Source organism: Lithobates pipiens, unplaced genomic scaffold, assembly GCF_037356315.1.
Source record: "Lithobates pipiens isolate NorthernLeopardFrog02 unplaced genomic scaffold, aLitPip1_a1.2 Scaffold_8, whole genome shotgun sequence".
Classification (NCBI taxonomy): Eukaryota; Metazoa; Chordata; class Amphibia; order Anura; family Ranidae; genus Lithobates; species Lithobates pipiens.
This window is the reverse complement of record NW_027507903.1, coordinates 177,607,463-177,635,180: the sequence shown is the minus strand read 5'-3', so window position 1 is coordinate 177,635,180 and position 27,718 is coordinate 177,607,463. Positions and strand designations below refer to the sequence as shown.

The 27,718-nt window shown below is 44.0% G+C and overlaps 1 protein-coding gene across 1 annotated transcript in view; it reads left to right on the top strand.

Annotated features, from left to right (window-relative positions):
- The first annotated feature begins 6,965 nt into the window (after positions 1 to 6,965).
- LOC143962763 (chloride anion exchanger-like) overlaps positions 6,966 to 27,718 on the top strand; it is a 177,162-nt gene continuing 156,409 nt past the window's right edge. The window contains exon 1 of the mRNA XM_077472197.1: positions 6,966 to 7,035. Coding sequence (XP_077328323.1) covers positions 6,980 to 7,035 — 56 coding nt within the window. The 5' untranslated portion in view covers positions 6,966 to 6,979. The remainder of the gene's footprint in view (positions 7,036 to 27,718) is intronic.

The window sequence follows — 27,718 nt, the reverse complement described above, 5'->3', positions numbered from 1 at the left end:
GGACCCGGGTCCTGCCCCAGGGGACATGGAACAATGCAAAAAAAAGTTTTAAAAACTGCCGTTTTTTCAGGAGCAGTGATTTTAATAATGATTAAAGTGAAACAATAAAAGTGTAATATTCCTTTAAATTTCGTAGCTGGGGGGTATCTGTAGTATGCCTGTGAAGGGGCGCATGTTTCTGGTGCTTAGAACTGTCCCTGCACAAAGTGTCATTTGTGCAGGAAAAAAAGTCTTTTAAAATCACTTGCGGCTAAATTGTCGGGTCCCCGTAACACAGAGAACACTCAATGAGTGTTCTCTGTATTAGCCGACAATTCATTCATTCATTGATTAAAAAAAAAAAAGCGTGGGGGTTCCCCTAAATTCAATTACCAGGCCCTTCAGGTCTGACATGGATATTAAGGGGAACCCCGTGTCAAATGAAAAAAAAATTGACGTGGGGGTCCCCGTAAATTTCCATACCAGACCCTTCAGGTCTGATATGGATATTAAGGGGAACCCCGCATCAAATTAAAAAAAAAATTGACGTGGGGGTCCCCCTAAAAATCCATATCAGACCCTTTATCCGAGCACGCAACCTGGCAGGCCGCAGGAAAAGAGGGGGGACGAGAGAGCGGCCCCCCCTCCCTCCTGAACCGTACCAGGCCACATACCCTCAACATTGGGAGGATGCTTTGGGGGTCTGTGACCCCTCAAAGTACCTTGTCCCCATGTTGATGAGGACAAGGGCCTCATCCACACAACCCTGGCCGTTGGTTGTGAGGGTCTGCGGGCGGGGGGCTTATCAGAATCTGGAAGCCCCCTTTAACAAGGGGACCCCCAGATCCCAGCCCCCCCTGTTTGAAATGGTAAGGGGGTACTTACCCCTACCATTTCACAAAGAAAGTGTCAAAATGGTTAAATAAGACAAACACACTTTTGAAAAATTCCTTTATTAAAAATGAAAAAAATAAAAAAAAGATTCCAGCGGTGCTAATCCACTCTTGCTATCCAGCGACGGATCTCCGGGGTCCAGCGATGGATGATCATATCCAGCGACGGGGGATCTCTTAGTCCAGCGCTGTCCATACATCCTTCTTCTGTCTCCACTCCGGAGACACTGCAGAGAGCCCAGCGCTGACGTTTCTTATATTAGGAGGGCGGGGCCACCCGTCACCTGACCCCGCCCCCTCTGACGCTGGTGAAGGGAGCCAGGGGTTCCCCAGTGACGTGTGGGTGACCCCGCCCCCTCTGATGTAACGCAGGTTTCCGTTACATCAGAGGGGGCGGGGTCACCCACACGTCACTGGGGAACCCCTGGCTCCCTTCACCAGCGTCAGAGGGGGCGGGGTCAGGTGACGGGTGGCCCCGCCCTCCTAATATAAGAAACGTCAGCGCTGGGCTCTCTGCAGTGTCTCCGGAGTGGTGACAGAAGAAGGATGTATGGACAGCGCTGGACTGAGAGATCCCCCGTCGCTGGATATGATCATCCATCGCTGGACCCCGGAGATCCGTCGCTGGATAGCAAGAGTGGATTAGCACCGCTGGAATCTTTTTTTTATTTTTTTCATTTTTAATAAAGGGATTGTTCAAAAGTGTGTTTGTCTTATTTAACCATTTTGACACTTTCTTTGTGAAATGGTAGGGGTACTTTTGTACCCCCTTACCATTTCAAACAGGGGGGGCTGGGATCTGGGGGTCCCCTTGTTAAAGGGGGCTTCCAGATTCTGATAAGCCCCCCGCCCACAGACCCTCACAACCAATGGCCAGGGTTGTGAGGATGAGGCCCTTGTCCTCATCAACATGGGGACAAGGTGCTTTGAGGGGTCACAGACCCCCAAAGCATCCTCCCAATGTTGAGGGTATGTGGCCTGGTACGATTCAGGAGGGAGGGGGGGCCGCTCTCTCGTCCCCCCCTCTTTTCCTGCGGCCTGCCAGGTTGCGTGCTCGGATAAAGGGTCTGATATGGATTTTTAGGGGGACCCCCACGTCAATTTTTTTTTTAATTTGATGCGGGGTTCCCCTTAATATCCATATCAGACCTGAAGGGTCTGGTATGGATATTTAGGGGGACCCCCACGTCAATTTTTTTTTTAAATTTGACACAGGGTTCCCCTTAATATCCATGTCAGACCTGAAGGGTCTGGGAATTGAATTTAGGGGAACCCCCATGCTTTTTTTTTTTAATCAATGAATGAATGAATTGTCGGCTAATACAGAGAACACTCATTGAGTGTTCTCTGTATTACGGAGACCCGACAATTTAGCCGCAAGTGATTTTAAAAGACTTTTTTTCCAGCACAAATGACACTTTGTGCAGGGACAGTTCTAAGCACCAGAAACATGCGCCCCTTCACAGGCATACTATAGGTACCCCCCAGCTACGAAATTTAAAGGAATATTACACTTTTATTGTTTCACTTTAATCATTATTAAAATCACTGCTCCTGAAAAAACTGCAGTTTTTAAAACTTTTTTTTGCATTGATCCATGTCCCCTGGGGCAGGACCCGGGTCCCCAAACACTTTTTAGGACAGTAACCTGCATATTACCCTTTAAAATGAGCACTTTAGATTTCTCCCATAGACTTGTATAGGGTGTTCCGGCTTTTCGAATTTGCTGCGAACAGCCCAAATTGTTCACTGTTCGCTGAACAGGCGAACAGGCAATGTTCGAGTCGAACATGAGTTCGACTCGAACTCGAAGCTCATCCCTACATGCCACTACCACAGAGTCATCAGAAAACTTCTAAATATGGTAAGACTCTGTCTGGTAGCTGAAATCAGTGGTATAGACAGGAATGAGGAAGGGAGAATGAACTGTCCCCTGTAGAACCCCAATATGGCTGACGACCTTATCTGACACAGCCTGGCAAATGCACATACTGTGGTCTTCCAATCAGATAGTCAACAATCCATGACACTAGGTAGACGTAAAGAAAACATGACCCTCACAGTGCTTGCTGGCTTATCCAAGTGTGTATATGTGTGATTTAACATGAAGATGAAAGTGTCCTCAACTCCCAATCTAGCTGATAGGTGGATGGCAACAGGTAAAAATATGTACTATCCATGGGCCATAACTGATGCAAAATAAGTCTCTCCAAGGTTGTCATTACATAGCAGGTCAAGGCCATCGGCCTGTAATCCTTTGACCTGCAAGGATGCAGTATCTTCAGAACAGGAACAAGGAAAGTCTTCAATAACACAGGGACCTTCCATAGCCATGAGAGCCAGCCAATGTTCCTGCCTTACCCACCTAATCAGCTGTAAAAAAACATTATTGTACTTTGCCGTGAAGGAGGAGAAGAGTTGTTCTTATAAAAAGAACAGTCGATCACACAGTAAAGGAGGAAGGATATCTAGTATGAGAAGTGGATGGTACTTACCTCAACACTGGGTGTATATAGCTTTGTGTTAAATCTGGGGGAGTCAAGGCAAGAGCCACCAAATTAAACCTATTAAACGTAGTTCAGTTAATTTGCCCTCTCCACACTTCCCCCGTCAATTGATCCTACAAAAAAGTCTGTTACTTTTCAACAGATCAAGATTACATGGCAATTAGAGAGTTTGAACAAACCATTTAACACTAACAGGGGTACTTTCAATGGGAAAAAAATGTTGTTATACTTGTTTTAAAAAGTGTTAGTGCTGCTATCGTCATTGTGACACCTTAAGATAGAAAGTGTTACTGGCTGGATCACCGGGTGAAAAAAACAAAAAAAAAAAAAAAAACAAATGTAGCCACCACTGTTTAAGGATTGGTCATTTTGTTTTTGTATTTAATGCCTTTTTAAAATAAGTAATATTATAATTAAATGCTGACAAATATTAAATATTATGAAGTAAATATATTTTGTGACCAATTGGACACACAACAATATTTTGCTCCAACGATTATTCCATGGTCTAATGCCTATGGTCATGGTCAAAAAATGCCATATTAGATAACCAATAAATAAACGTCTTGACTACGACTGTCACAAACTTAAACAAACATCACATCATCCAACGTGTATATCAAATAAAGAAATCCCTGTATTATACTATAAATGTATCCAAAACATGATAATTTTTAGGTAATTACTACTGATCATAGAGTTAATTACATTATCATTCGATTTAAACACTCTTTTCACATTTTATTTCATAGATTCATAAACAGAGGTATGTCTGACTTTTCTAACTAAAAAACATGGCTAAGGACTCCAATGTAGAGCATAAATTCCAGCAACTGCTGTATATAATACAGCTGTCCATATGGGAGTTGACACAGAGAAGGGGGGCACCTTTACTCCAAGATCCAAAAAAGCTGTACAGTTCCAGGGGTTGACAGAATATCCTGGTGTTAATTCAAACTTAGCTTTGTATGCTAATTTTTCAAAATTGTTCTGGTACTTTGCATGTCTAAGGCAGGCCATACATGGTTCAGCAGGAACCGGCCAAGATTGGAACCGTGTATGGGCAGGCTGAATGTACCAAGTTGTACCAAGTTGATCGATCAATCAATTTTGGTACAGCCAGCATGCTTGGTTTTACCTGCAATTATAACTAGCGTCTTCTATAGCCTCTAGCAATAATCATGGGCTCCCCCCTTTCCCCCCGCTGGAAGAAAGCAATGGCCTGGCAGGAGGGATTCCCGCATCAGCACTGTTTGTGTTAATGGGAAAATCAAGCAAACTTCTTTCCTGCAACCCGTGGTTGCAAGAAAGAAATTCACTCTGTATATGGCTGGCCTAAGTCAACAAGTCAGATTTAACTCTGTCTTCATTACATTTCACAAAAGTAAAAATGGGTTCCATTACATTCATTGTAATTATCATACTTCATATCACAGATGAAACATAGGGTTGACGATCTAATTCTGGGTAATGGCAATACAGCATTATGCAGCGGCTTAACAGGGAAAGAAGGAAAACTGTATGGATATCTGAAGTACATAGCCAGTAGCTAGAATGATTTGTTTAAATATAGTAAGTCTATTATAGCACTGTTCAGTATCAAAAGGCAATTACATTTTCTGTTCAGCTACCTCGTTTATTCCAAGTACTATTAGGTTCTTCAATCATTGTCTAGTGTGGTGTAAGAATTCATGTAGAATACATTACATCATAATATAAGCCCAGTGTCTTATATTTTGCTATTTATAACAGTCTATAAATGTCTTCCTGCACAGTACAGACAGAGTTAAGCATGGTAAACACAGCTTTCCAGCCTCCTCACACCAAATAGAACTAAGCAGATGTTTTTCTTTCTAGAATTTTGAGAAGAGAGCATCTAAAAGGGTAAGCTGTAATTTTTTTTCAATTTTTGTTTTTCTATTTATGCTATGCAAATGGGAACATGTAACAAGTATAAAGCTGCTAGTATCCCAATTTTGCATGAAAAATTAACATATCATGTTATTCTATACTATGTAGATATCAAAGCAAAGCTTCAAAGCAAAGTGTGATTTCTGTCTGCTGTCTCTTTCCTCTGCTATCGGCATTAGTCTCTGCTGATGAGTTTTCCTGACACTTGGAGGAAGGTAAAGAAGGAGGGAGCTCCAGCACACAGCCTGTGATTGACAGCCTCAGCTGTGAATGGTTCTTATGTGCTGTGTAGAGGGGGGTGTTTTTCATTCTGTCCAATCCAGGGTAAAATGTCACTGAACTCTGTGCTCTAGCTGTGCCGTGTATTTGTGGCATCATATCCACACCCTCTGCTTTCTGCTGCTGAATTAAAAACCTTCTATCTGTGTGTATTACAAGACTGTAGAAGATAGAGGGCTGCAGATAAACAGGTACAATGTATGCAGGAAGATATGTTTCATCTATGCGTATCACCTGAAGCTAGTCACTTCACTGAGTATATGAAAGGTTTACAACAGCTGTAAACTACATTTACATGTTGAGTTTAAAGTGGTTGTAAACCCTCTTAAAACAAACAAACAAAAAAAAAGACCCTGCAAGATAAAGCCATAATGAGCTAATATGCATAGCATACTAGCTCATTATGAATTACTTACCCGAGAACAAACCCCCGCACCTATCCTCGTCTCCCCCTCCAGCCGGCGACATCTATCCAGGAGGTTACTTACTGGTATGATGTCATTCCCACGCATGTGCGGGAGCCGTCGGGAACAGCACAGTACATCAAGGGAATGGGAATGGTAATACAAAGACAAAGGTATCTATAAAAAAATATTCATAATAGATAGGAATTTAGGAACCGTGTGATGTATGACACTCCCAAAGAAATGTCTTAATGTTTATTATCCACACTTAAATCCAGGGATGGTATATATCCTAAACCATTAAAAAAAATGCCTATCGTGCAGGCTTGTTTAAAGCGGAGGTCCACCCTAAAGTGGACCTTCCGCTCATTGGAATCCTCCCCCCCTCCGGCGCCACAATTGCACCTTTCAGGGGGGAGGGGGGTGCAGGTACCTGTACAGTACAGGTATCTGCACCCACTTCCAGGATAGCTCTCTGCGGAAAGGGGCGTAGATTTACGCCCCTTTCCGAAAGTCCCCCGCTGCCTGCTGGGAAACACACAGATCCCAGAGGCAGCGGGTCCATCCTTATTGCGCAGCGCGACTCGCGCATGCGCTGTAGGGAACCGGGAAATGAAGCCGAAAGGCTCCACTTCCTGATTCCCATACCCAAGATGGCGGCGGCAGCACCCAAGAGACGATCGAGAGATCGGCTTCGGGTGCCGACATCGCGGGTGCGCTGGGCGGGTAAGTGTCCTTATTTTAAAAGTCAGCAGCTGCAGTATTTGTAGCTGCTGGCCTAAAAAAAAAAAACGGCGGAACTCCCGGCGGACTCCCGCTTTAAGTTGGCATGCCCTTAATTACAAAGTATTATGGAGCTTGAAAAGAAATAATGATAATTTTCTAATAAATCTTTTTTTGACTACAACCTTGTGAACTCAAAGTTCAAGAGTAGCCAGACTTGTATGTTAAAAAGATAAAGTTAATCATTACCTCTGACAAAATATGGCAACGCCTACAACATTATATGAAATGCTCTTTAATCACCAAAACCATCCAGTTCTTAGTGGAATACCAAGAAAGGTAAGCAAATGGAAATTTAAATTGTCTTTTAAAATGTGTATGGAACTGTATTAAGCAATTGTATCACTTTATATTACATGCTATTATATTATATTTTACATTGATTCTTGGTTACGTGAACACGACCTAGCATTATTGAGCCATATATTTGCTACATACCTAAAACACATTGAATATAATAATGCAAATAATTTTTTCTTACTAAGTTATCTTTATTTAGTAAAACACATTTAAAATAATTCAAGAGAAGATATAACCAAAATTCTGTTTATTTCCTGTATAGGATTTGCTAGTGATAATGTAGTTTTCCTCCACCATCCTCTGTAACTTCTCATTATTTCTATTACTATTATTATAGTTTATTTATCTAAAAAGCGTCTTTAATTTAGATCATATTATAAAAAATTGCTTTATAGTAGGGCAATTTGCAAATGCATATTAGTAATCATATAGTGCTATGAATAATAGAGGTATGAGGGTCCTGCTTGTTAGAGCTTAACATTTATTAGAGAAGTGTAAAAAATACATAAGAAATATAAAGTCCTATTTGTAAACCTGTCACAAGTGTGATGCAAGATCATGGTATTCTAAATCAGGCCGATGAAGATCCATGGAGTTGGGTCACTAAAAACTCTTCTGTGTTTGAATGCTTTAGATAATTTAACACACACTATATTGCCAAAAGTATTGGACCGCCTGTCTTTACACGCACATGAACTTTAATGACACCCCAGTCTTAGTCTGTAGGGTTCAATACTGAGTTGGCCCACCCTTTGCATCTATAACAGCTTCAACTCTTCTGGGAAGGTTTAGGAGTGTGTCTATGGAAATGTTTGACCATTCTTCCAGAAGTGCATTTGTGGAGTTATGCACTGATGTGGACGAGAAGGCTTGGCTCGCAGTCTCTGCTCTAATTCATCCCAAAGATGTTCTATCGGGTTGAGGTCAGGGCTCTGTGCAGGCCAGTCATGTTCCTCCATCTCAAACTCACTCATCCATGTCTTTATGGACCTTGCTTTGAGCACTGGTGCACATGTTGGGACAGGAAGGGGCCATCCCCAGTCTGTTCCCACAAAGCAGGGAGCATGAAATTGTCCAAAATGTCTTAGATGCTGACATCCTAAGAGTTCCCTTCAATGGAACTAAGGGGCCAAGCCCAACCCCTAAAAAACAGACTCACGCCATAGTCCCCCTCCACCAAATGATTTGGACCAGAGCACAAAACAAGGTTCATAAAGACATGGATGAGTGAGATTTGGGGTGGAGAAACTTGACTGGTCCTGACTTCAACCCAATAGAACCCATTTGGGATGAACTAGAGCAGAGACTGCGAGCCAGGTCTTCTTGTCCACATTAGTGCCTGACCTCACAAGTCCGCTTTTGGAAGAATGGTCAAACATTCCCCTGGATGCACTCCTAAACCTTGGGGACAGCCTTCCCAGAAGAGTTGAAGCTGTTATAACTGCAAAGGGTGGGCCAACTCAATATTGAACCCTACGGACTAAGACTGGGATGCCATTAAAGTTCATGTGCGTGTAAAGGCAGGCATCCCAATACTTTTGTTAATATAGTGTAGATATGACTACAGATCAACATTTTGGAAAACAATTCAGTGTATTAATGAATGCCTTTAACCACTGAAGGTGTTTGTTTATGCCTCCTATCACATATGCCCAATAACTGTACACAATGCCCAAAATAAGAAGCATCAGTTGTAATTCATGGCCACTGTTCCGGTAGGGTAAATATTAGCATTGGGTCTGGTTAAATAAATAATGTAATTAGAGACACAGATGTCATGGGTAAGTAGTAGGATAGATCGTGAAGAGAAGTCACCAATAAATAAGTAGAAGGGATGCACAGTGGAAGAGAATGCGAACATAACAGATGTGCTAGAATGCAAAAGAGTTTCCTTAAGTGGTGTGTTTTCTAAGGGAAAACTTGAGGTATTCATAATTATAAATATGGTCTGATACATGGAGAGAGAGCATTCTGGATTTAGGTGCAGCACAGCAGACTTTTATGTCGTGACAATTATTAGAACTGAAGAACTGATTTGGACAAGCTGCAAAACGTCCTCAACATTACGGAGCAAGTTTACTTGAATGTGGCTGACTACTACTAGTTATACCCTGACTTCGATATATATGAGAAATTTCATTGACACATTATGGTTTTAAATCTGTAGAAATCTTATAAAGATTCTCATCATAATAATTTGATTTTCACAATTTGAAATAATATAAAAATACAGTGGATGGTCTATCTTTTCCTACCTGATTCCACATTGATGGTCACCTACTTTATTTTCTACTCATGCATAGGACATTAGTCTCTTATCTTTTGTGCCCATCATGTCTATATCAATATAATCTGTACGTATTGTGCTATACCCTTTTTTCCCATCTGGCAGTTCCTTTTTATATTCTACTTAGAGGTTTTAAAGATCCTTCCCTATAGTCCTTCTTATTTACCATCATTTTGCTGTAATTATATCTTCACCATGTGGCTTCTTTTATTCCACATGTTAAATGATTTACAGTATAATGCAACATATAACCTGTGAGTGTAGTATTGGATGTTAATTGTCTGAGCTCTTAAAGAAGTATTCACAGGCCATTTTGTCTGTTATTTTCCTATTGAAAAGTGGAATCCTGAGGTTTCCCAGTAAAATACAAAGCTTTACCATGTGCCATGGTAAAGTATGTATGTAAAAATATGCTTACCTTAATGATAATCATATGAGTAAAATTACACAGTTGAAATATTCTTACTAGAGTAAGTAATAATGTTTAACCACTTCGATACAAGGCATTTATGCACCTTCCTTACCAGACCAATTTTTAGCTTTCAGCACTCTCACACTTTGAATGCCAGTTACTCAGTCATGCAACACTGTACCCAAACAAAATTTTTAGCATTTTTTTCATACAAATAGAGCTTTCTTTTGGTGGTATTTAATCACCACTGGGTTTTTTATTTTTTGCGGCATAAATGAAAAAAGAGCGAAAATTTAGCAAATAAGTCATTTTTGTTCATAAGTTTGGGCCAAAATTTATACGGCTACATCTCTTTGGTAAAAATAAACCAAATTAGTGGATATTATTTAGTCTCTTTGAAAGTTATAGAGTCTACAAGCTATGGTGCAAATCATTGAAAATTGATCACATCTGATCACACCTGATGCACTGACGGCCTATTTCTTGAGGCTCTGAAATGTCAGGAAAGTACAAATACCCCCCAAATTACCCCTTTTTGAAAAATAGACAGTCCAAGGTATTTAGTAAGAGGCATGGTGAGTTTTTTTAAGTTGTAATTTTTTCCCACAATTCTTAGTTTTTTTTACAAAATTGTCATAATAACAAGTTATTTCTCATACACAGCATATGCATACTTCCAATTACACCCCAAAATACATTCTGCAACTCTTCCCGAGTATGGCGATACCACATGTGTTTTACACAGGCTGGCCACACAGAGGTCCAAAATGCAGGGAGCACCGTAAGGGGTTCTAGGAGCATAAATAACACCTCTAATTTCCTAACGACCTATTACATTTGTGAAGGCCCTAGAGCACCAGGACAGTAGAATTACCCACAAAATTACCCCATTTTGGAAAGCAAACACCCCAACATATATTCTATGAGGCATAATGAGTCTTTTGAACAGTTAATTTTTTTCCACAAGTCTTTCGGGAAAACGTGGAAAGAAAATTAAAACATATTTTTTTTTTACACAAAGTGGTCAGTTTATAAGATATTTCTAACTCAAAGCATGTACATAGCAAAAATTACACCCCAAAATACATTCTGCTACTCATCCTGAGTATGACGATACCACATGTGTGTGACTTTTACACAGCGTGTCCACATACAGAGGCCCAACATGCAGGGAGCGCCGTCAGGTGTTCTAGGAGCATAAATGACACCTCTAATTTCCTAACGACCTATTACAATTGTGAAGGCCCTGGAGCACCAGGACAATGGATTTACCCACGAAATGACCCCATTTTGGAAAACAAACACCCAAAAGTATATTCTATGAAGCATTATGAGTCTTTTGAGTGGTTCATTTTTTTACACAAGTCTTCAGAAAACGTGGAAAAAAAAAAAAATTTTTTTTTTTTTTTTTTACACAAAGTTGTCCATTTATAAGATATTTCTAACACATAGCATGTATATAGCAAAAATTATACCCCAAAACACATTCTGCTACTCCTGAGTATTTTTTACACAGCCTGGCCATATACAGAGGTCCAACATGGAAGTGGTACCTTCAGGCGTTCTAGGAGCATAAATTACACATCTTATTTCGTTCCTACCTATCACACTTTTGAAGGTCCTGGAGCACCAGGACAATAGAATTACCCACAAAATGACCCCATTTTGGAAAGCAAACACCCCAATGTGTATTTTATGAGGCACGGGCTGCAAATAGGTACTCGGGTACTCTGACGGGCTGGTGAAAGGTACTCGGTTACTCCGACGGGCTGGTGACAGGTACTCGGGTACTCCGACGGGCTGGTGACAGGTACTTCGGTACTCAGACGGGCTGGTGACAGGCATTCGGGTACTCAGATGAACTGTGACAGGTACTCAGGTACTCGGGTACTCAGATGGGCTGTGGCAGGTACTCGGGTATTCAGATGGGCTGTGACAGGTACTCGGGTACTCAGATGGGCTAGGACAGGTACGCAGGTACTCAGATAGGCTGGGACAGGTACCCAGGTGGGCTGGGACAGGTACTCAGGTACTCAGATGGGCTGGGACAGGTACTCAGGTGGGCTGGGACAGGTACTCAGGTACTTGCATACTCAGATGGGCTGGGACAGGTACACGGGTACTCAGATGGGCTGACAGGTGCTCAGGTACTCGGATACTCAGATGGACTGTGACAGGTACTCAGGTACTCAGATGGGCTGTGACAGGTACTCAGGTACTCGGGTACTCAGATGGGCTGACAGGTACTCAGGTACTCGGGTACTCAGACGGGCTGACAGGTACTCGGGTACTCAGATGGGCTGACAGGTACTCAGGTACTCGGGTACTCAGATGGGCTGACAGGTACTCGGGTACTCAGATGGGCTGGGACAGGTACTCGGGTACTCAGATGGGCTGGGACAGGTACTCAGGTACTCGGGTACTCAAATGGGCTGACAGGTACTTGGGTACTCAGATGGGCTGTGATGCGTGATGACAGGTACTTTGATGGGTGGTGACAGGTCCTCTTTACTGGGGGGGTAATCAGTGTGGTTGGTGTATACACTGGGCGGTAACGAGATGTTACCGCAATCTCCTCCTCACGCACGATCAGTGTGTTAGGAGTAGGGATGAGCTTCGTGTTCGAGTCGAACGCATGTTCGACTCGAACATCGGTCGTTCGTGCGTTCGCCGAATTCCGAACGTTTGGGCCGTTCGCGGCAAAATTCGTGTGGCCCACAATGCACTGCGATGGCGCAATGCATTGCTGTCTCACGATTGGCCAAGCATGCACTGTGACCCCGCATGCTTGGCCAATCGCAGCGCCAGTAGCGGGAAGAGCAATGGTTGGCCACAGGCATCCTGCCTGTGGCCAATCATAGCTCAGACTGTGTAGTGCACGCCCCACACTATATAAAGCTGCCTTTCAGGCGGCCTCGTGTAGTGTTTGTTAGCATCTGAAGCAGTGGGTGTTCTGTGTACCTTCAACACAGTTACACACCAATCGTTTTTGGCTGATTTACTATTTTGCTCTTGTGTAGTGGTTACTGTCTGTGCCCTGACCGCAGTATACACCACTATATTCACCTCACCTATATAGCTAGTGATCTAGCTTTAATAATAGAGCTTGCAGTCAGTAGTGTTAGTGCGTGCTGTCTGCGTGCTCTGTACCCAGTACATACCACTATATACACCTACATAGCTGTTCTCTATTTGAGCCCGATTGTCATTTGCTGGAGTTATTGGAAGTTGTGTGTGCCTCCAGCACAGCACAGTATACATCTGTATATACCCCTTTAACTCTGCTGTTTTCTTGTTATTGTCTGCGTGCCCTGACCGCAGTATACACCGTGATATTCACCTCACCTATATAGCTAGTGGTCCATCTTTAACAATAGAGCTTGCAGTCAGCAGTGTCACTCAGGAGATAGTGCGTGCTGTGTGCCTGCTCTGTACCCAGTACATACCGCTATTATCCACCTACATAGCTGTTCTCTATTTGGGCCCGATTGGCATCTGCTGGAGTTATTGGAAGTTGTGTGTGCTTCCAGCACAGCACAGTATACATCTGTATATACCCCTTTAACTCTGCTGTTTTCTGGTTATTGTCTGCGTGCCCTGACCGCAGTATACACCGTGATATTCACCTCACCTATATAGCTAGTGGTCCATCTTTAACAATAGAGCTTGTAGTCAGCAGTGTCACTCAGGAGATAGTGCGTGCTGTGTGCCTGCTCTGTACCCAGTACATACCGCTATTATCCACCTACATAGCTGTTCTCTATTTGGGCCCGATTGACATCTGCTGGAGTTATTGGAAGTTGTGTGTGCTTCCAGCACAGCACAGTATACATCTGTATATACCCCTTTAACTCTGCTGTTCTATAAAAAAGGCATCTGCAGGAGTTAGTGGGTGTTGTGTGCCTCCAGCACAATATAAACTACCCAACTACTGTTTTACCCAACTCCCTTCAGGCCATTACCATGTCTGGAAGGCCAGCAAGGAGAGGCAGACAGGCGCGAGCCGATAAAAGAGGGCAAGCAGGCTCTGTGTCTAGAGACAACAGTGCTGGTCGGGGACGCGGTGCATTGTCATCAGCACGTGGCCATGGGACATGCTTGTCCTTCTTTTCTGCAGCTGGACATGTTGAACCGCAACATGCCAACGACTTGGTAGAGTGGATGACCAAGCCCTCTTCATCCTCCTCATCCTCTCTCACCCAGTCTCAGGGTAGTAGAAAAGCAGCTGCTAACACATCGTCGTCCCTCCTCTCAATGTCATCATCAGTGACTCCTTCCCTAGACCCACCACGTCCTCCTGAGGAGTCTCCTGAACTCTTTGAGCACAGTGTTGGGTACATGCTCCAGGAGGATGCCCAGTGTTTGGTGGGCTCTGATGATGACACTCAGCTAGAGGAAGGCAGTAGCGTGAGCACAGAGAGAGGGGATGCTCAAGAAGGACAGCAATCTGGCAGTCATGTTCCACAAGCTGCAGCATACTGCCAGGTTTGCTACAGCGATGAAGAGGGAGGGGATGATGAGGGCACTGACTCCACGTGGGTGCCTGGAAGGAGGGAGGAGGAGGAGGAGGAGGAGGAGGCACATGTCCAACGAGGCAGGATGCCCTCCGGGGGCCAGCTTAGGGGCAGCACACCGACTGAATCACACCGCAGAGCTCCGCCTGCGCAGAGCGCTTCCTCTGCGCGTTATTCTAAAAGTTCTTTGGTGTGGGCCTTTTTTGAGACGAGTGCATCAGATCGCACCGCTGCTATTTGCAACATATGTCTCAAGCGTATCTCACGTGGCCAAAACATCAGCCGCTTGGGCACCACATGCTTGACCAGACATATGTTGACCTGCCATGCAGCTCGTTGGCAAGCATACCTCAAAGACCCACACCAAAGAACAAAGCGGACCTCTCCTTGCTCCTCATCAGCTGGCATCTCCAACCCCACTAGACCTTCAGTCCTCTCTGAAACCTGCTCTGAGAGGAATGAAGGTGTAGAATTAGGTGTGTCACAGCCAAGTGCTTCCGGGAACTCTGCTAGTGGTACATCCACGTCCGATTATAGCAGACAAATGTCCCTGCCCCAGCTGCTGGACCGGCGGAAGAAATTTACTCCCAGCCATCCACATGCCCAGCGGTTGAATGCTAGCTTGGCTAAATTGCTAGCACTTCAACTGCTGCCTTTTCAGTTGGTAGACTCGGCCCCCTTCCGTGAGTTTGTACAATGTGCGGTTCCTCAGTGGCAGGTCCCCAAACGCCACTTTTTCTCACGGAAGGCAATTCCGGCTCTCTACCGGCATGTGGAAGGCAATGTCCTTGCCTCGCTGGACAGGGCGGTCAGCGGTAAGGTGCATATTACCGCTGACTCATGGTCCAGCAGGCATGGACAGGGACGTTACCTGTCTTTCACGGCCCATTGGGTCACTCTTCTGGCTGCTGGGAAGGATGCAGGACAAGGTGCAGTAGTATTGGAGGTTGTTCCGCCACCACGCCTCCAAAATGCTACTATTGGTTGTGACACACCTCTCTCCTCCACCCCCTCCTCTTCTTCTTCCTCCATGGCCTCTTCCAGTGCTCTGTCCTCAGAACCAGCGGTGCTCTGTAGGCGTTGCAGGGGCTACGCAAGTATGCAGGCAAAACGATGCCATGCCGTGCTTGCGCTGGTTTGTTTGGGGGACAGGAGCCACACTGGGGCGGATGTTTTGTCAGCTCTGCAGGGGCAGGCCGAGAGGTGGTTGACGCCACGCCAGCTTAAGCCAGGAATGGTGGTTTGCGACAATGGCACCAACCTCCTCTCCGCCCTCCGACAGGGACAACTGACCCATGTGCCCTGTGTAGCTCACGTCCTTAACCTGGTGGTGCAGCGGTTCTTGGGCAGGTACCCCGGCTTAAAGGATGTCCTGAAACAGGCCAGGAGAGTCTGTGTGCATTTCCGCCGATCATTTAATGCCTGTGCTCGGCTGGCTGAGCTCCAAAAGGAGTTGAACCTGCCCAAGAACCGCCTTATATGTGACATGCCCACCAGATGGAACTCAACATTGGCCATGCTGCAGCGGCTGCACACGCAGCAGAGGGCCATCAATGAGTACCTGTGCGACTACGGCACCAGGACAGGGTCAGGAGAGCTTGGTTTTTTCTCACCACGCCAGTGGGGCATGATCAGGGATGCATGCACTGTCCTGTCACCGTTTGAGGAGGCCACAAGGATGGTGAGCAGTGACAGTGCATGCATCAGTGACACTATACCTCTTGTCCACCTCTTGGAGCATACGCTGCTTGGAATAATGGACAGGGCACTTGAGGCAGAACAGAGGCAGGAAGAGGAGGACTTCCTTGCCTCTCAAGGCCCCCTTTATCCAGACAGTGTTCCTGCTGTGCCACCCATCACACAGGAAGAGGGTGAGGAGGAGGAAGAGGAGGAGGAGGATGATTGTGTCAGCATGGAGGTGGAGGCTGGCACTCAGCATCAGCAGCAGCAGTCTTATAGGGATGATTTACAGTCCCAAGAAACACGTGGACTTGTACGTGGCTGGGAGGAGGTAGCTGCGGATCATGTTGTCCTTAGTGACCCAGAGGACTCCGGACCGAATGCCTCAGCTAACCTACGCTGCATGGCCTCCCTGATCCTGCAAAGCCTGCGGAAGGATCCTCGTATTCTTCGGATCAAGGAGAGGGACCATTACTGGCTGGCCACTCTCCTTGATCCACGGTACAAGGGTAAGGTTGCCGACCTTATCTTGCCATCGCAGAGGGAGCAGAGGATGAGACATCTCCGGGAGGCCTTGCAGAAAGCTCTGTGCAACGCGTTCCCAGAGACTGGGAGGTCACAAACTCCTGGTCCTGGACAACGTGTTGCTGAGGCATCAGTCAGAAGGAGCGGTGGAGAAGGTGGCCGTCTGACTGATGCTTTCAGACAATTTTTTAGTCCGCAGCCCCAAGGTATGATTGGTTCCAGCACCCATCGCCAGCGTCTAATTTACATGGTGCAGGAATACCTAGGGGCAAGGTCAGACTTGGACACCTTTCCCACTGAAAATCCTCTGGCTTACTGGGTCTTGAGGATGGATCACTGGCCAGAGCTTGCACAGTATGCAATTGAGCTACTGGCCTGTCCTGCATCCAGCGTTCTTTCGGAACGCACCTTCAGTGCTGCTGGTGGCTTCGTTACCGATCACAGGGTGCGCCTGTCCACCGAATCAGTTGATCGACTGACCTTCATCAAGATGAATCAGTCTTGGATCACCCACAGCTACCAAGCACCTGAAGCTGATGTAACCGAATTATTTTTTTTGAAATACCACATCCCTTCAAGACTGCCTATGCTGATGCTGAGTGACTGTCCTGTTATGTTGATTGTCTATCCTCTTCCTCCTCCGCTGATATGTTGGAAGAACATTTTTGGTTCTGGGTGATGCCAGCAGCCCAATTTTTCTGCCCCTGTTTAACAGGGGCGTTTAAGTACAATTTTTGATGCAATGCTTTGCAGCAGGGCTAATTCCTGCAAAAAAACTAGAGTATATGGCAGAGGTTGCAGTGTGATGGCACCAGTGCCTAAGGCCCAATTTTTCTGCCCCTGTTTAACAGGGGCGTTTAAGTAAAATTTTTGATGCAATGCTTTGCAGCAGGGCTAATTCCTGCAATAAAACTAGAGTGTATGGCAGAGGTTGCAGTGTGATGGCACCAGTGCCTAAGGCCCAATTTTTCTGCCCCTGTTTAACAGGGGCGTTTAAGTACAATTTTTGATGCAATGCTTTGCAGCAGGGCTAATTCCTGCAATAAAACTAGAGTGTATGGCAGAGGTTGCAGTGTGATGGCACCAGTGCCTAAGGCCCAATTTTTCTGCCCCTGTTTAACAGGGGCGTTTAAGTAAAATTTTTGATGCAATGCTTTGCAGCAGGGCTAATTCCTGCAAAAAAACTAGAGTGTATGGCAGAGGTTGCAGTGTGATGGCACCAGTGCCTAAGGCCCAATTTTTCTGCCCCTGTTTAACAGGGGCGTTTAAGTAAAATTTTTGATGCAATGCTTTGCAGCAGGGCTAATTCCTGCAAAAAAACTAGAGTGTATGGCAGAGGTTGCAGTGTGATGGCACCAGTGCCTAAGGCCCAATTTTTCTGCCCCTGTTTAACAGGGACATGTAATTACAATTCTTGATATAATATTTCACAGGAGGGCCCCTTCCTGTGCCCACCCAGAGTAACTGTGAGGACTTATAGTGTTGTGGCACCAGCACCACAACCACCAAAGGTCAATTTTTCTACCACTGTTCAACAATGGCATGTAATTACAATTCTTGATATAATCGTTCACAGCAGGGCGCTCCAGCGGCCACCAAGAGTCACTTTGAGGGCTTACAATGTTGTTGCAAAACCAACACCTTGTTCCGCCATTTCTGCAGAGCATATAGGGCAGGCCCCTACTTTCAAACATCCAATTTACAAACATCTCCTACTTGCAAACGGAAGGAGACAACAGCAAGTGAGATGAAAAAAGATGGACGACAAAACAAATTATACAGGGGTGATAACCCTTCCCTATGTTTTCCAAAAAGCTTAAAGATATTTTTTTTGACTGGAGCTACACTTTAAAAATGTACCGGTTGAAAATGACAAACAGATTCAACTTAACACAACAAACCTACACAGTCCCTGTCTTGTTTGCACCGCCTGTATACTGCTGTTCTGAGTATATAGGGCCTGGGGGCCACACGCATTTCCTTTTTTTTAATATGGGTACAGGGTTCCCCTTAATGTGCGTACAAGACCCAAATAGGCTGGTAATGGGCAGGGAGGGCTACCCATGCCATTTTTCTGAATGATTTTCAACCATATTGCAGGAACCAGATATAACATTAAAACCGCAAGCAGTTTTAAATGGTGTTATTTCCGTTTAATGTCATTTTGTGCAGGGACTGTTCTAAACACGGGAAACACGTGGCACTTCACAGGCATACTATATAGACACCCCCCAGGCACCATATTTAAAGGAATATTTCACTTTTTTTTTCACTTTAATCGTCATTAAAATCAGTGCTCCCGCCAAAACGGTAGTTTTTAAAACTTTTTTTTGCAGTGACCCATGTCCCCTGAGGCAGGAGGCAGATCGCCAAACCCTTTTTAGCATACTATCTTGCATATTAGCCGTTAAAATTAGCACTTTCCAATTCGAACGTTCGAGTCCCATAGACTTCAATGGGGTTCTAACGTTCGTGCCGAACGCGGGGGTCGTTCGCAAGTTCTGGTGCGAACCGAACCGGGGGGTGTTCGGCTCATCCCTAGTTAGGAGGAGAACCTGGTAACATCTTGTTACCGCGGTTTGTTTACATTCTGTGACCGGCTGTGATTGGACACAGTCGGTCACGTGATAAAGAGCCAATTTCATTGGCTCTTTACTGCGATCGGGGTTGGGCTGTGTCAGGGTGACAAGCCGCATCCCCGATCGCCGCTCTGCACGCGCCCTAGGCATGCGCACGAGCCCTAATGGCACAGTACATGTGACCGGCTGTAATTAGACACGGCTGGTCACATGTATTGGGGGGGTCGATGGGGAGGAAAATACCACAGATCGGGGATGGGCTGTGTCCGAGGCACACAGCTCATCCACGATCGCCGCGCTGCGGGCCCCCGGGGGCCCGCAGGAATTGCGAAATACCGAGGCCGTCATATGACGTCCACCCAGGATGGGAGATCCCATCTGTGGACGTCATATAGGTGAAACTTGATAATAACATCTCAGGGTATTTCCTCTCCCAGACCTGGGGGTTTCCTGAGCCTATGAATGCAATCAATTTTTAGGTCATCTCCTTCCTCTCTGTCTAATATTGGATTGAATATTTTTTTAATTTTTATCACCAGATCCTCCCCCTGCTGTTCTAGTAGAGCTCTAATCCTAAGATTTTGACGTCGGCTTTGATTCTCTTGTTCTTCCAACTTATATAATATATCTCTGTGGTCAGTTTGCATTGTCTTCACTTGAGCTTTTAGTTCTAATATTTCTTTGGCTTGTTTTCCTGTTAATTCCTTCGCTTCCTCTATTCGACTCAGCAAGTGGCCCATATCCATTCTTACATTTGTGATCTCTGTTTTAATCGAGTTTTCTAATTTAACAAACATTTCCATAATTTCCATTTTTGTTGGAATTTGCACCATATTCCTTTGTTCTGCTGTTTCACTTAAGTTCTGATCTCCCTCCAAGTTTATTTCATCCTTTTATCCCCCTGTTCCACTTTTTGTTTCTCCAGCTCTTTCTTCTTCTCTTTTGTCCCCTGTTGCTTTTTTTCCATTCCTGGACTTTTTAAGCTCGCATCTTTAAGATATTTCTGGATTGTACTTGTGTTTAGACTCTCTTTTGGGGTCTTGGGTTCCGTCACTCTCTGGGATCGCCCTCTGTTATTTATTTATGTTACTTCCTCCCCAGATAATTGTGTGACCCTTTACTCCTCTCCTTTCTCTCTTCCCCACCTCTGACAGAAAAAAGGGCACCCCTTACACAATCATAAAAATCCACTGGGGGGAACAAAAAGAAAAAAAAGGCAGACAGTTCGAATACTTACAGCATTCTTCTGGAGCCTATGATCGCTTTTTTAAGCTACAAACATTTCACTAAAGTCCATGATCTCAGTCCATAGACCACTATATATACCGCTGCTTTACTCCGCTTCACTTGTAAACCCTAGTCATATTTTTTATATATTAATTATATTTTTCCTGATATTCCAATATTTAAGACAATCATTTGGCGCCCTCAGAACATATATGTTATACAGGAAACAGTTCAGGAAACAGTTCATATATTTTAGAGCTCTCCTCTATAATCTTCTGGAGACTGTGATCTCAGTTCGATATTAGCAGAAAAAATAGCAAAATAATAACAGAATAATAGCAGAGTAAGCAGAGTAATCACCCTGCATCACAGCCTGCTTCACTCACCGCTTGGCTCTGCTCTACTCTGTTTATCAATCAATCAGTTCTTGCTTTATTCACACATAGTCCTGTAAGCATCTGGTCCCTTTATAACGCCTCCGGGATAGCTTTTATCTATGGTAGTTTTACTAAGGTAGACAATAGTTCCTACCTGGAGAAGGGATGGCCATCCCGACATCCTCATCCTGCCCTTTAACTCTGTTCAGTCCTTTGATATGGTAGGGAGTGAAGTGATTTTTAATATGCATAAGCGCCAGAGACGTCCTGGTTCACTTGTTGCTCCACATTCACACTCCCTGTGAGAGTGCCAGCTGCACTTCTTTCCGCTTTAGTCAGAGGGGAATAGCCAGAGGTAAGGAGGAGGAGGTAGAGGGGAAAGGCATTGTGGATGGACAGGCTGGACAGGCTCCGGATGGTCCTGGCGGATCGCTGTGCAGACTGCCACTCTGCAGCTCCTTCCTCTCACACTGGACCTCCCGCACTGTCCTACACTGCCCATTCAAATCCATCACTTGTTGGAGGGGGGCTGTAAGGCTTTCCTCTGGCGGAGCATGTGCGGTCTCACACCCCGTACTGCTCCCTATGGTTCACCTGGGTCACCTCCGTCCGCTCACGTGGGCGCCATCGTCAGGCCCCTCCCCTACCTCTGACGTGTCACATCAGCATCACGCCCCTCCCTTATTTTCTTTCTTGATGAGCATGATATGGAGTAAACTCAGAGGACATCCCTCATTGCAATATGAGAGAACAGATCTTCAAGTTTTTTCCGCTCTATCTGCAGGAACTTTGGCACGGAGATGTCAGTTGAAACCTTTACTGGACTTAATGAGGACGGCCAATATAAAATATAGCTGGGGTTTCTCAGCTTCACTAATAGTGCATAAAGAAGAAAGAACAGTTTGTTTAAAGTTCCTGCATCACCAAGACTTTTGAAAAAACGTAGACATCCCAGTCCCTAATATCACTAAATACCGTATATACTCGAGTATAGGCCGACCCGAATATAAGCCGAGGCCCCCAATTTACCCCCAAAAAAACTGGCAAACTTATTGACTCGTGTATAAGCCGAGGGTAAGACATGCCTGTCCATCCCTGTGTGTGTGTCCGTCCATCCCTGTGTGTCCGTCCATCCCTGTGTGTCCGTCCATCCCTGTGTGTCCGTCCATCCCTGTGTGTGTGTGTCTCCATCCATCCATCCATCCCTGTGTGTGTGTGTGTATCCGTGTGTGTGTGTGTGTGTGTGTGTGTGTGTGTGTGTGTGTGTGTGTGTGTGTGTCCAGCCTACCTGTGTCCTGAGCCTTTGTCCCGAGCCTCCGTCCCGTGCCGAGCCTCCTTGCCTCCGTGCCTCGCCGCCGTGCCTCGCCGCCGTGCCTCGCCGCCGTGCCTTGCCTCCGGTCCCGTCCCGTCCCGTCCCGTGCCGTGCCGTCCTGTGCCTTGCCTCCGTCCCGTGCCCTCTTCGTTCGTCGGCGGCCATTGTAAAATTCAAAAGCTGCGCCGCCGCCTTCGCCTGTGATAGGCGGAACACTGAATTTCCCAGCAGCCTGTGTTCCGCCTATCACAGACGTCGTATCATCCTCGTCCGTAGTACGAGGATGATACGAAGTCCGTGATAGGCGGAACACAGGCTGCTGGGAAATTCAGTGTTCCGCCTATCACAGGCGAAGGGGGAGCCGGAGGCGCGGCTTTTGAATCAGAATGGCCGCTGTCTGTCTGCTCGACACGCTGATCGAGCGGGCAGACAGCGATGACTCGAGTATAAGCCGAGGGGGGCACTTTCAGCCTCAAAAAAGAGGCTGAAAATCTCGGCTTATACTCGAGTATATACGGTAGTTGGGAATGAATTAAAATAGTGGTAGATGGATATTCATTGTGACTATAACAGGTTTTTTTTCTTTTTTCATTCCAACCCAATAATTAATAAAAGGATGTAGGGAATAAGACTCTGGGAGGGAGGGGGAGAGGAGGATAATGGCCAAATGTTCACGGGGGGCCTGGTTTGATCTCTGTGCGCCCACTCCGGTCTCTCTTTCCTCCCCTGTCAGAGGGGGGAGAGGTGCTCGGACACAGGATGACATGATCAGAGTACCACCCTAGAGAGGTGGTGTACAGGATGGGATTGGTTTGGATTCCCAATTGTAGACACAGGGTCGAATTGCAGGCTGGGGGAGGGTGGGATGGGGGATGAGCAGGGTTGGTGGGGGGGAGGGGAGAGGGAGGAGATACACCTTGCAGAGATGAGTAAACCATATGACCCGAAGGCAGGATTTCATACTGTCGCGTAGTCCCACACTTGATCAATATAGATGATGGAAATACATTTCTTGACATATAATGTTAAAGGTCTTAACACCCCTGTTAAGAGACATACGATACTAAAAGAACTTCAGCAGTATCGAGCAGAGGTGGTGTTCTTGCAAGAGACCCACCTAACCCAGGAAACAAATATTAAAATATATTCTAAAGATTTCCCGACCTGGTATTAAGGGGATTCTTCTACTAGGAGGGCTAAGGGGGTGGCAATTGGGTTTGCAAAAATGATACAATTTACGTTGCTACCTAAATAATTAGTGAATCCTGAATGGATCTCAATAAATGTGAACTCTCAACAAAAATTATATAGTATATAACGTATCTCAATCAAATCACTATACAATAATAATTAATAAAGTGCAACATTTTCAAAACCTATGTGCAAATGTGCAATAATGTAAATAGCATAAAGGACATAAAAATCAATTCCATAAATAAATGAATACGTGCAAATGTGCAATAGTGCAAATCGCATAACACACAATCAAATGAATAAATAAATAAAAAACATTAAATGGTGTTGCTCCCAATCCAAATACGAAGTGCAAAGTGCAAAAAAAAAAAATCAGTCCACTCAAATCTTTATAAGATGTGCAACAAGTCCAAAAGACGATGGTAACCATGTGATGTGAACAAAAAGTGCAAATCCACCGCTCCTCCACACTTCAGTGCTTAAGGTGCACCCCCTGTTTCCCCCAGCCTCTCACCTCTAACCAAGGTCCCTTACCTCTAACCAAGGGAGACCCTTTGAGAAAATCACGTGGTATGTGACGCAACGCGTCAGGGAGAAGCCAGGTGTCGATCGTCACTTCCGGTCGCGGACGAGACTGGAAGTACTGTTGTTTATACCCACAAATTGCTGCATTTGATGTAAGTGTGGATATTGGGATTAATAAATGTGATTTTAATTTACTACACATTGGAGGCCCCCTTATTTTCTTCCCTTATTATTATACAACCCGGATTTTGGAGAGTACAAGCTGATGTTCCGAAGTTTATGTATGGGAGGAGGTGGAAGATTGTAGCCCACTATCTCTGAAGTGTGCACTTTGTATTTTGATTGGGAGCAACACCATTTAATGGTTTTTATTTATTTATTCATTTGATTGTGTGTTATGCGATTTGCACTATTGCACATTTGCACGTATTCATTTATTTATGGAATTGATTTTTATGTCCTTTATGCTATTTACATTATTACACATTTCCACATAGGTTTTGAAAATGATTGCACTTTATTAATTATTATTGTATAGTGATTTGATTGAGTTACGTTATATACTATATCATTTTTGTTGAGAGTTCACATTTATTGAGATCCGTTCAGGATTCACTAATTATTTAGGTAGCGCCACATAAAACACCCCCTATCCATATCCTTGAGTGTAGAGAACACTTTTTATATGTGAGCAGCTTTCTAGAATATAAGATCAGGTATATTTGGCGAGGTTTGTGCGCAGCAGTATTGTCAATTTTGTACATTGGGAGAGAGGACATTCACCTTGGCAAATCTATATTGCCCTAATAAAAACCAGATAATATTTTTGAAGCAGGTTTTGGGCTGGTTAATGGATTTCAAGACAGGGGAGGTCATTCTAGCTGGGGATTTCAACTTTTGTATGCATTCTTCTGTAGACAGTTCTTCCCGATCACAGGGGATCAGTGAGGATTTAATAAAAATGATAAAACTTAAGATGCATCAATGCCAAATTATAGACTTGTGGCGGGTGCAACGCGCTAAAACCCAAGATTATACACTCAAGATTGGATTATATAATGGTAGATCATAGATTGTTGGATCTCGTGAGGGAAACTAAGATAGAAATAATTACACTATCCAATCACTCCCCGGTATCAATGAAGATGAGGATCCTGGGGATTCAAAGACTACAGCTTACTTGATGTCTAAATGAAAATCTTTTACAAGATGATGAAACTGTAGAAATAGTACAGAAAGAAATAGAATTCTATTTTGCAATTAATGATACAGGGGAAATTTCGAATGCCTCACTATGGGAGGCACATAAAGCATATATCAGGGGGGTCCTCATATCCATTGGAGCAGGGAAAAAAAGAGGAAATAAAAAAAATTAAGAACCTCACTGAAGAAATTCATAGATTAGAACAAGAGCATAAAAGTTACAAGGGCCAACATCAGGAACTTTTTCATTTATTGGACAACAAGAGAAAGGAACTCAAGGACATTATGAAGCAAGAATCAAGAAGGATGTTTAACAGAATAGCAAGAGATAGGCATCAATGGGGAAATAAATCAAGTAAACATTTAGCTAGGATGTTTAAAAAGAAAAAAAAAATGTTATTGAAAAAATTCAAAATAAGTCTGGAGTAATGGTAAATACAACTAATGAGATAGCGAGTTTAGGAATTACTATGAAGCCCGTTATGCAGCAAGACAGAAGGGTCAGCAGGAACAAAAGGAGGAGGAGAAAATTAACAAATTTTTAGAGAGCGATAGATCCACTATGGACAGACTCATCACAGAGGAGGAAATCTATAATGCGTTAAAAGGGTCTGGCCCGGGCAAAAGCCCGGGACCAGATCGATTTACGATGCTCTATCTTAAAAAATATAAAGAGTTATTAGTCCCGAAGCTTTGCCAGTATTGGAATAGATTAGGTGTGAATCGCGAAATGGGAAAGGAGTCATTGTCTGCATTGTCTGCATCAATAACGGTCATATTAAAGGAGGGAAAGGACAGTACGCTCTGTTCTAGCTATAGGCCAATTGCCTTATTGAATGCAGACACTAAACAATATGCAAAGGTATTGGCAATAAGGCTGAAGGAAAATATGACCAACCTGGTGCACCCGGACCAGGTCAGATTCATACCAGGAAGAGAAGGGAGGGACAATGGAGTTCGGGCACTGCTACTCCTCCAGGCTATTAAAACAAATGGGTCCCCTGGTCTATTCCTGTCGATGGATGCTGAAAAATCTTTCGACAGGGTAGACTGGGGACACATGATAAAGATGTTGGAAGCGTGGGTGTGGGTCCAAGAATGATTCAATGGATAAAAGTATTGTATAACCATCCCCATGCTTCGATAAAGGTAAACAGAGTATCGTCTTCCCTGTTCGAAATGAAAAACAGAGCTAGACAGGGGTGTTCGTTGATGCCTCTTTTGATTGTTTTGCCTTTGGAGAAATTTCAAATCTCAAAATTAACCTCAGCAAGTCTGGAGTCATAAATATAAACAAACAGGAAGAAGCAAAGCTCTCAAAAGAATTTCACTTTCCATGGAGAAAGGAAATAAAATACTTAGGAGTGAGATTGACTGGCACTTTAAGGAAAATATATCTAATAAATTCTATTCCTCTGTTAGACGATATTAAGAAGGAAATTAAAAAAATATCAATGCACCCTCTCTCATGGATAGGGCGTATAAATTCAGTAAAAATTATATTGGCCCCGAAAATCTTATATAAGTTTCAGATGCTGCCTTTGCTCTTCCACAAACATATTTTAAAACTTTAAAAGGTATCATATCAAAGTTTATATGGAGCAGCAAAAGAAACAAATTGCAGGCACAGTACTGAGCAGGTAGAAAAAAATATTATAATGCAGCGGCACTTTCACGGGTGGTAGAATGGACAAAAGAAGGAAATGATAAGAGGTGGATTAATATTGAAAACACAATGAGTAACATACACTTAGGTCATGTAATATGGAACCCCCCACAACACAGGACACTGGGATTGAATAGGCATGAATTAACTCGTATTACACTTAAAATATGGGACAGATTGCATAAACAAAACAAATGAGATTATAATCCCCCTCTGATTTATTTAAAGGACAATTCGTTTTTTGAGCAAGGGAGGAGGTCAGTGGGGGGGGGGGGGGGGGGATTGGATAAAAAAAGAAAATGCACAATTGAAAGACATAATAAAAAGCGGTAAAATAAGCACATTTCAAGAATTATGATTAGCCACTGAGTTAATGACGATTTACGTATGGCGGTAAAACCAGCTGAAGCATTTTGTGGAAAAATTGCCACAACCAATTAGATTTGGAGAAGACTATAAGCTGATGGAGCAGTTTTGCATGAGGGAAAAATCAAAAAGTAATATATCACGAATTTATAAAATACTATCAGTCGGAGATGAACTGGATGTCCCGCCATACATCAAGAAATGGGAAAATTAATTAGGATCAGGATGTAATAAACACAAGTTAGATAAAATTTTGAAACTGACACATAGTTCTGCGATAGACACTAAGATGGTTGAGACGAATTATACGTTTTTGGCAAAAGGGTATGCGACAGCGACACCAGATAAAATCAGCACATTTCAGCTAGAGAAGTCCTCTGAGTGCTGGAGAGGGTGTAAGGTTTTAGGGACAATGGCCCATATATGGTGGGATTGCCCTATTATAATTTTTTTTTTGAAAGGACGTCTTACAATTAATAAAGGAAATTACTAACAAAGAAATTCCGGAAGACCCGTGGACATGTTTGTTCCATGGGACAGATAGCATCGTGAGGCAATATAAAACATCTATAATCCCTACTCTGCTTAATGTAGCAAAGAGCCTAATAACGAAAAAATGTCAGGAAATGGAGAGCCCTAAAATTCGGGATTGGATATTCTGTGTTAGTGCCCTACAAAATTTGAAGTGTTTCGATGAAAGGAGGGAGGAACAGGCAGAACGGATAGAATGAAAGGATAAATGGGAAGTGTGGAAGGCGTTTAAAGAAAGATATGTTGTGGAGATTACTCAATAAT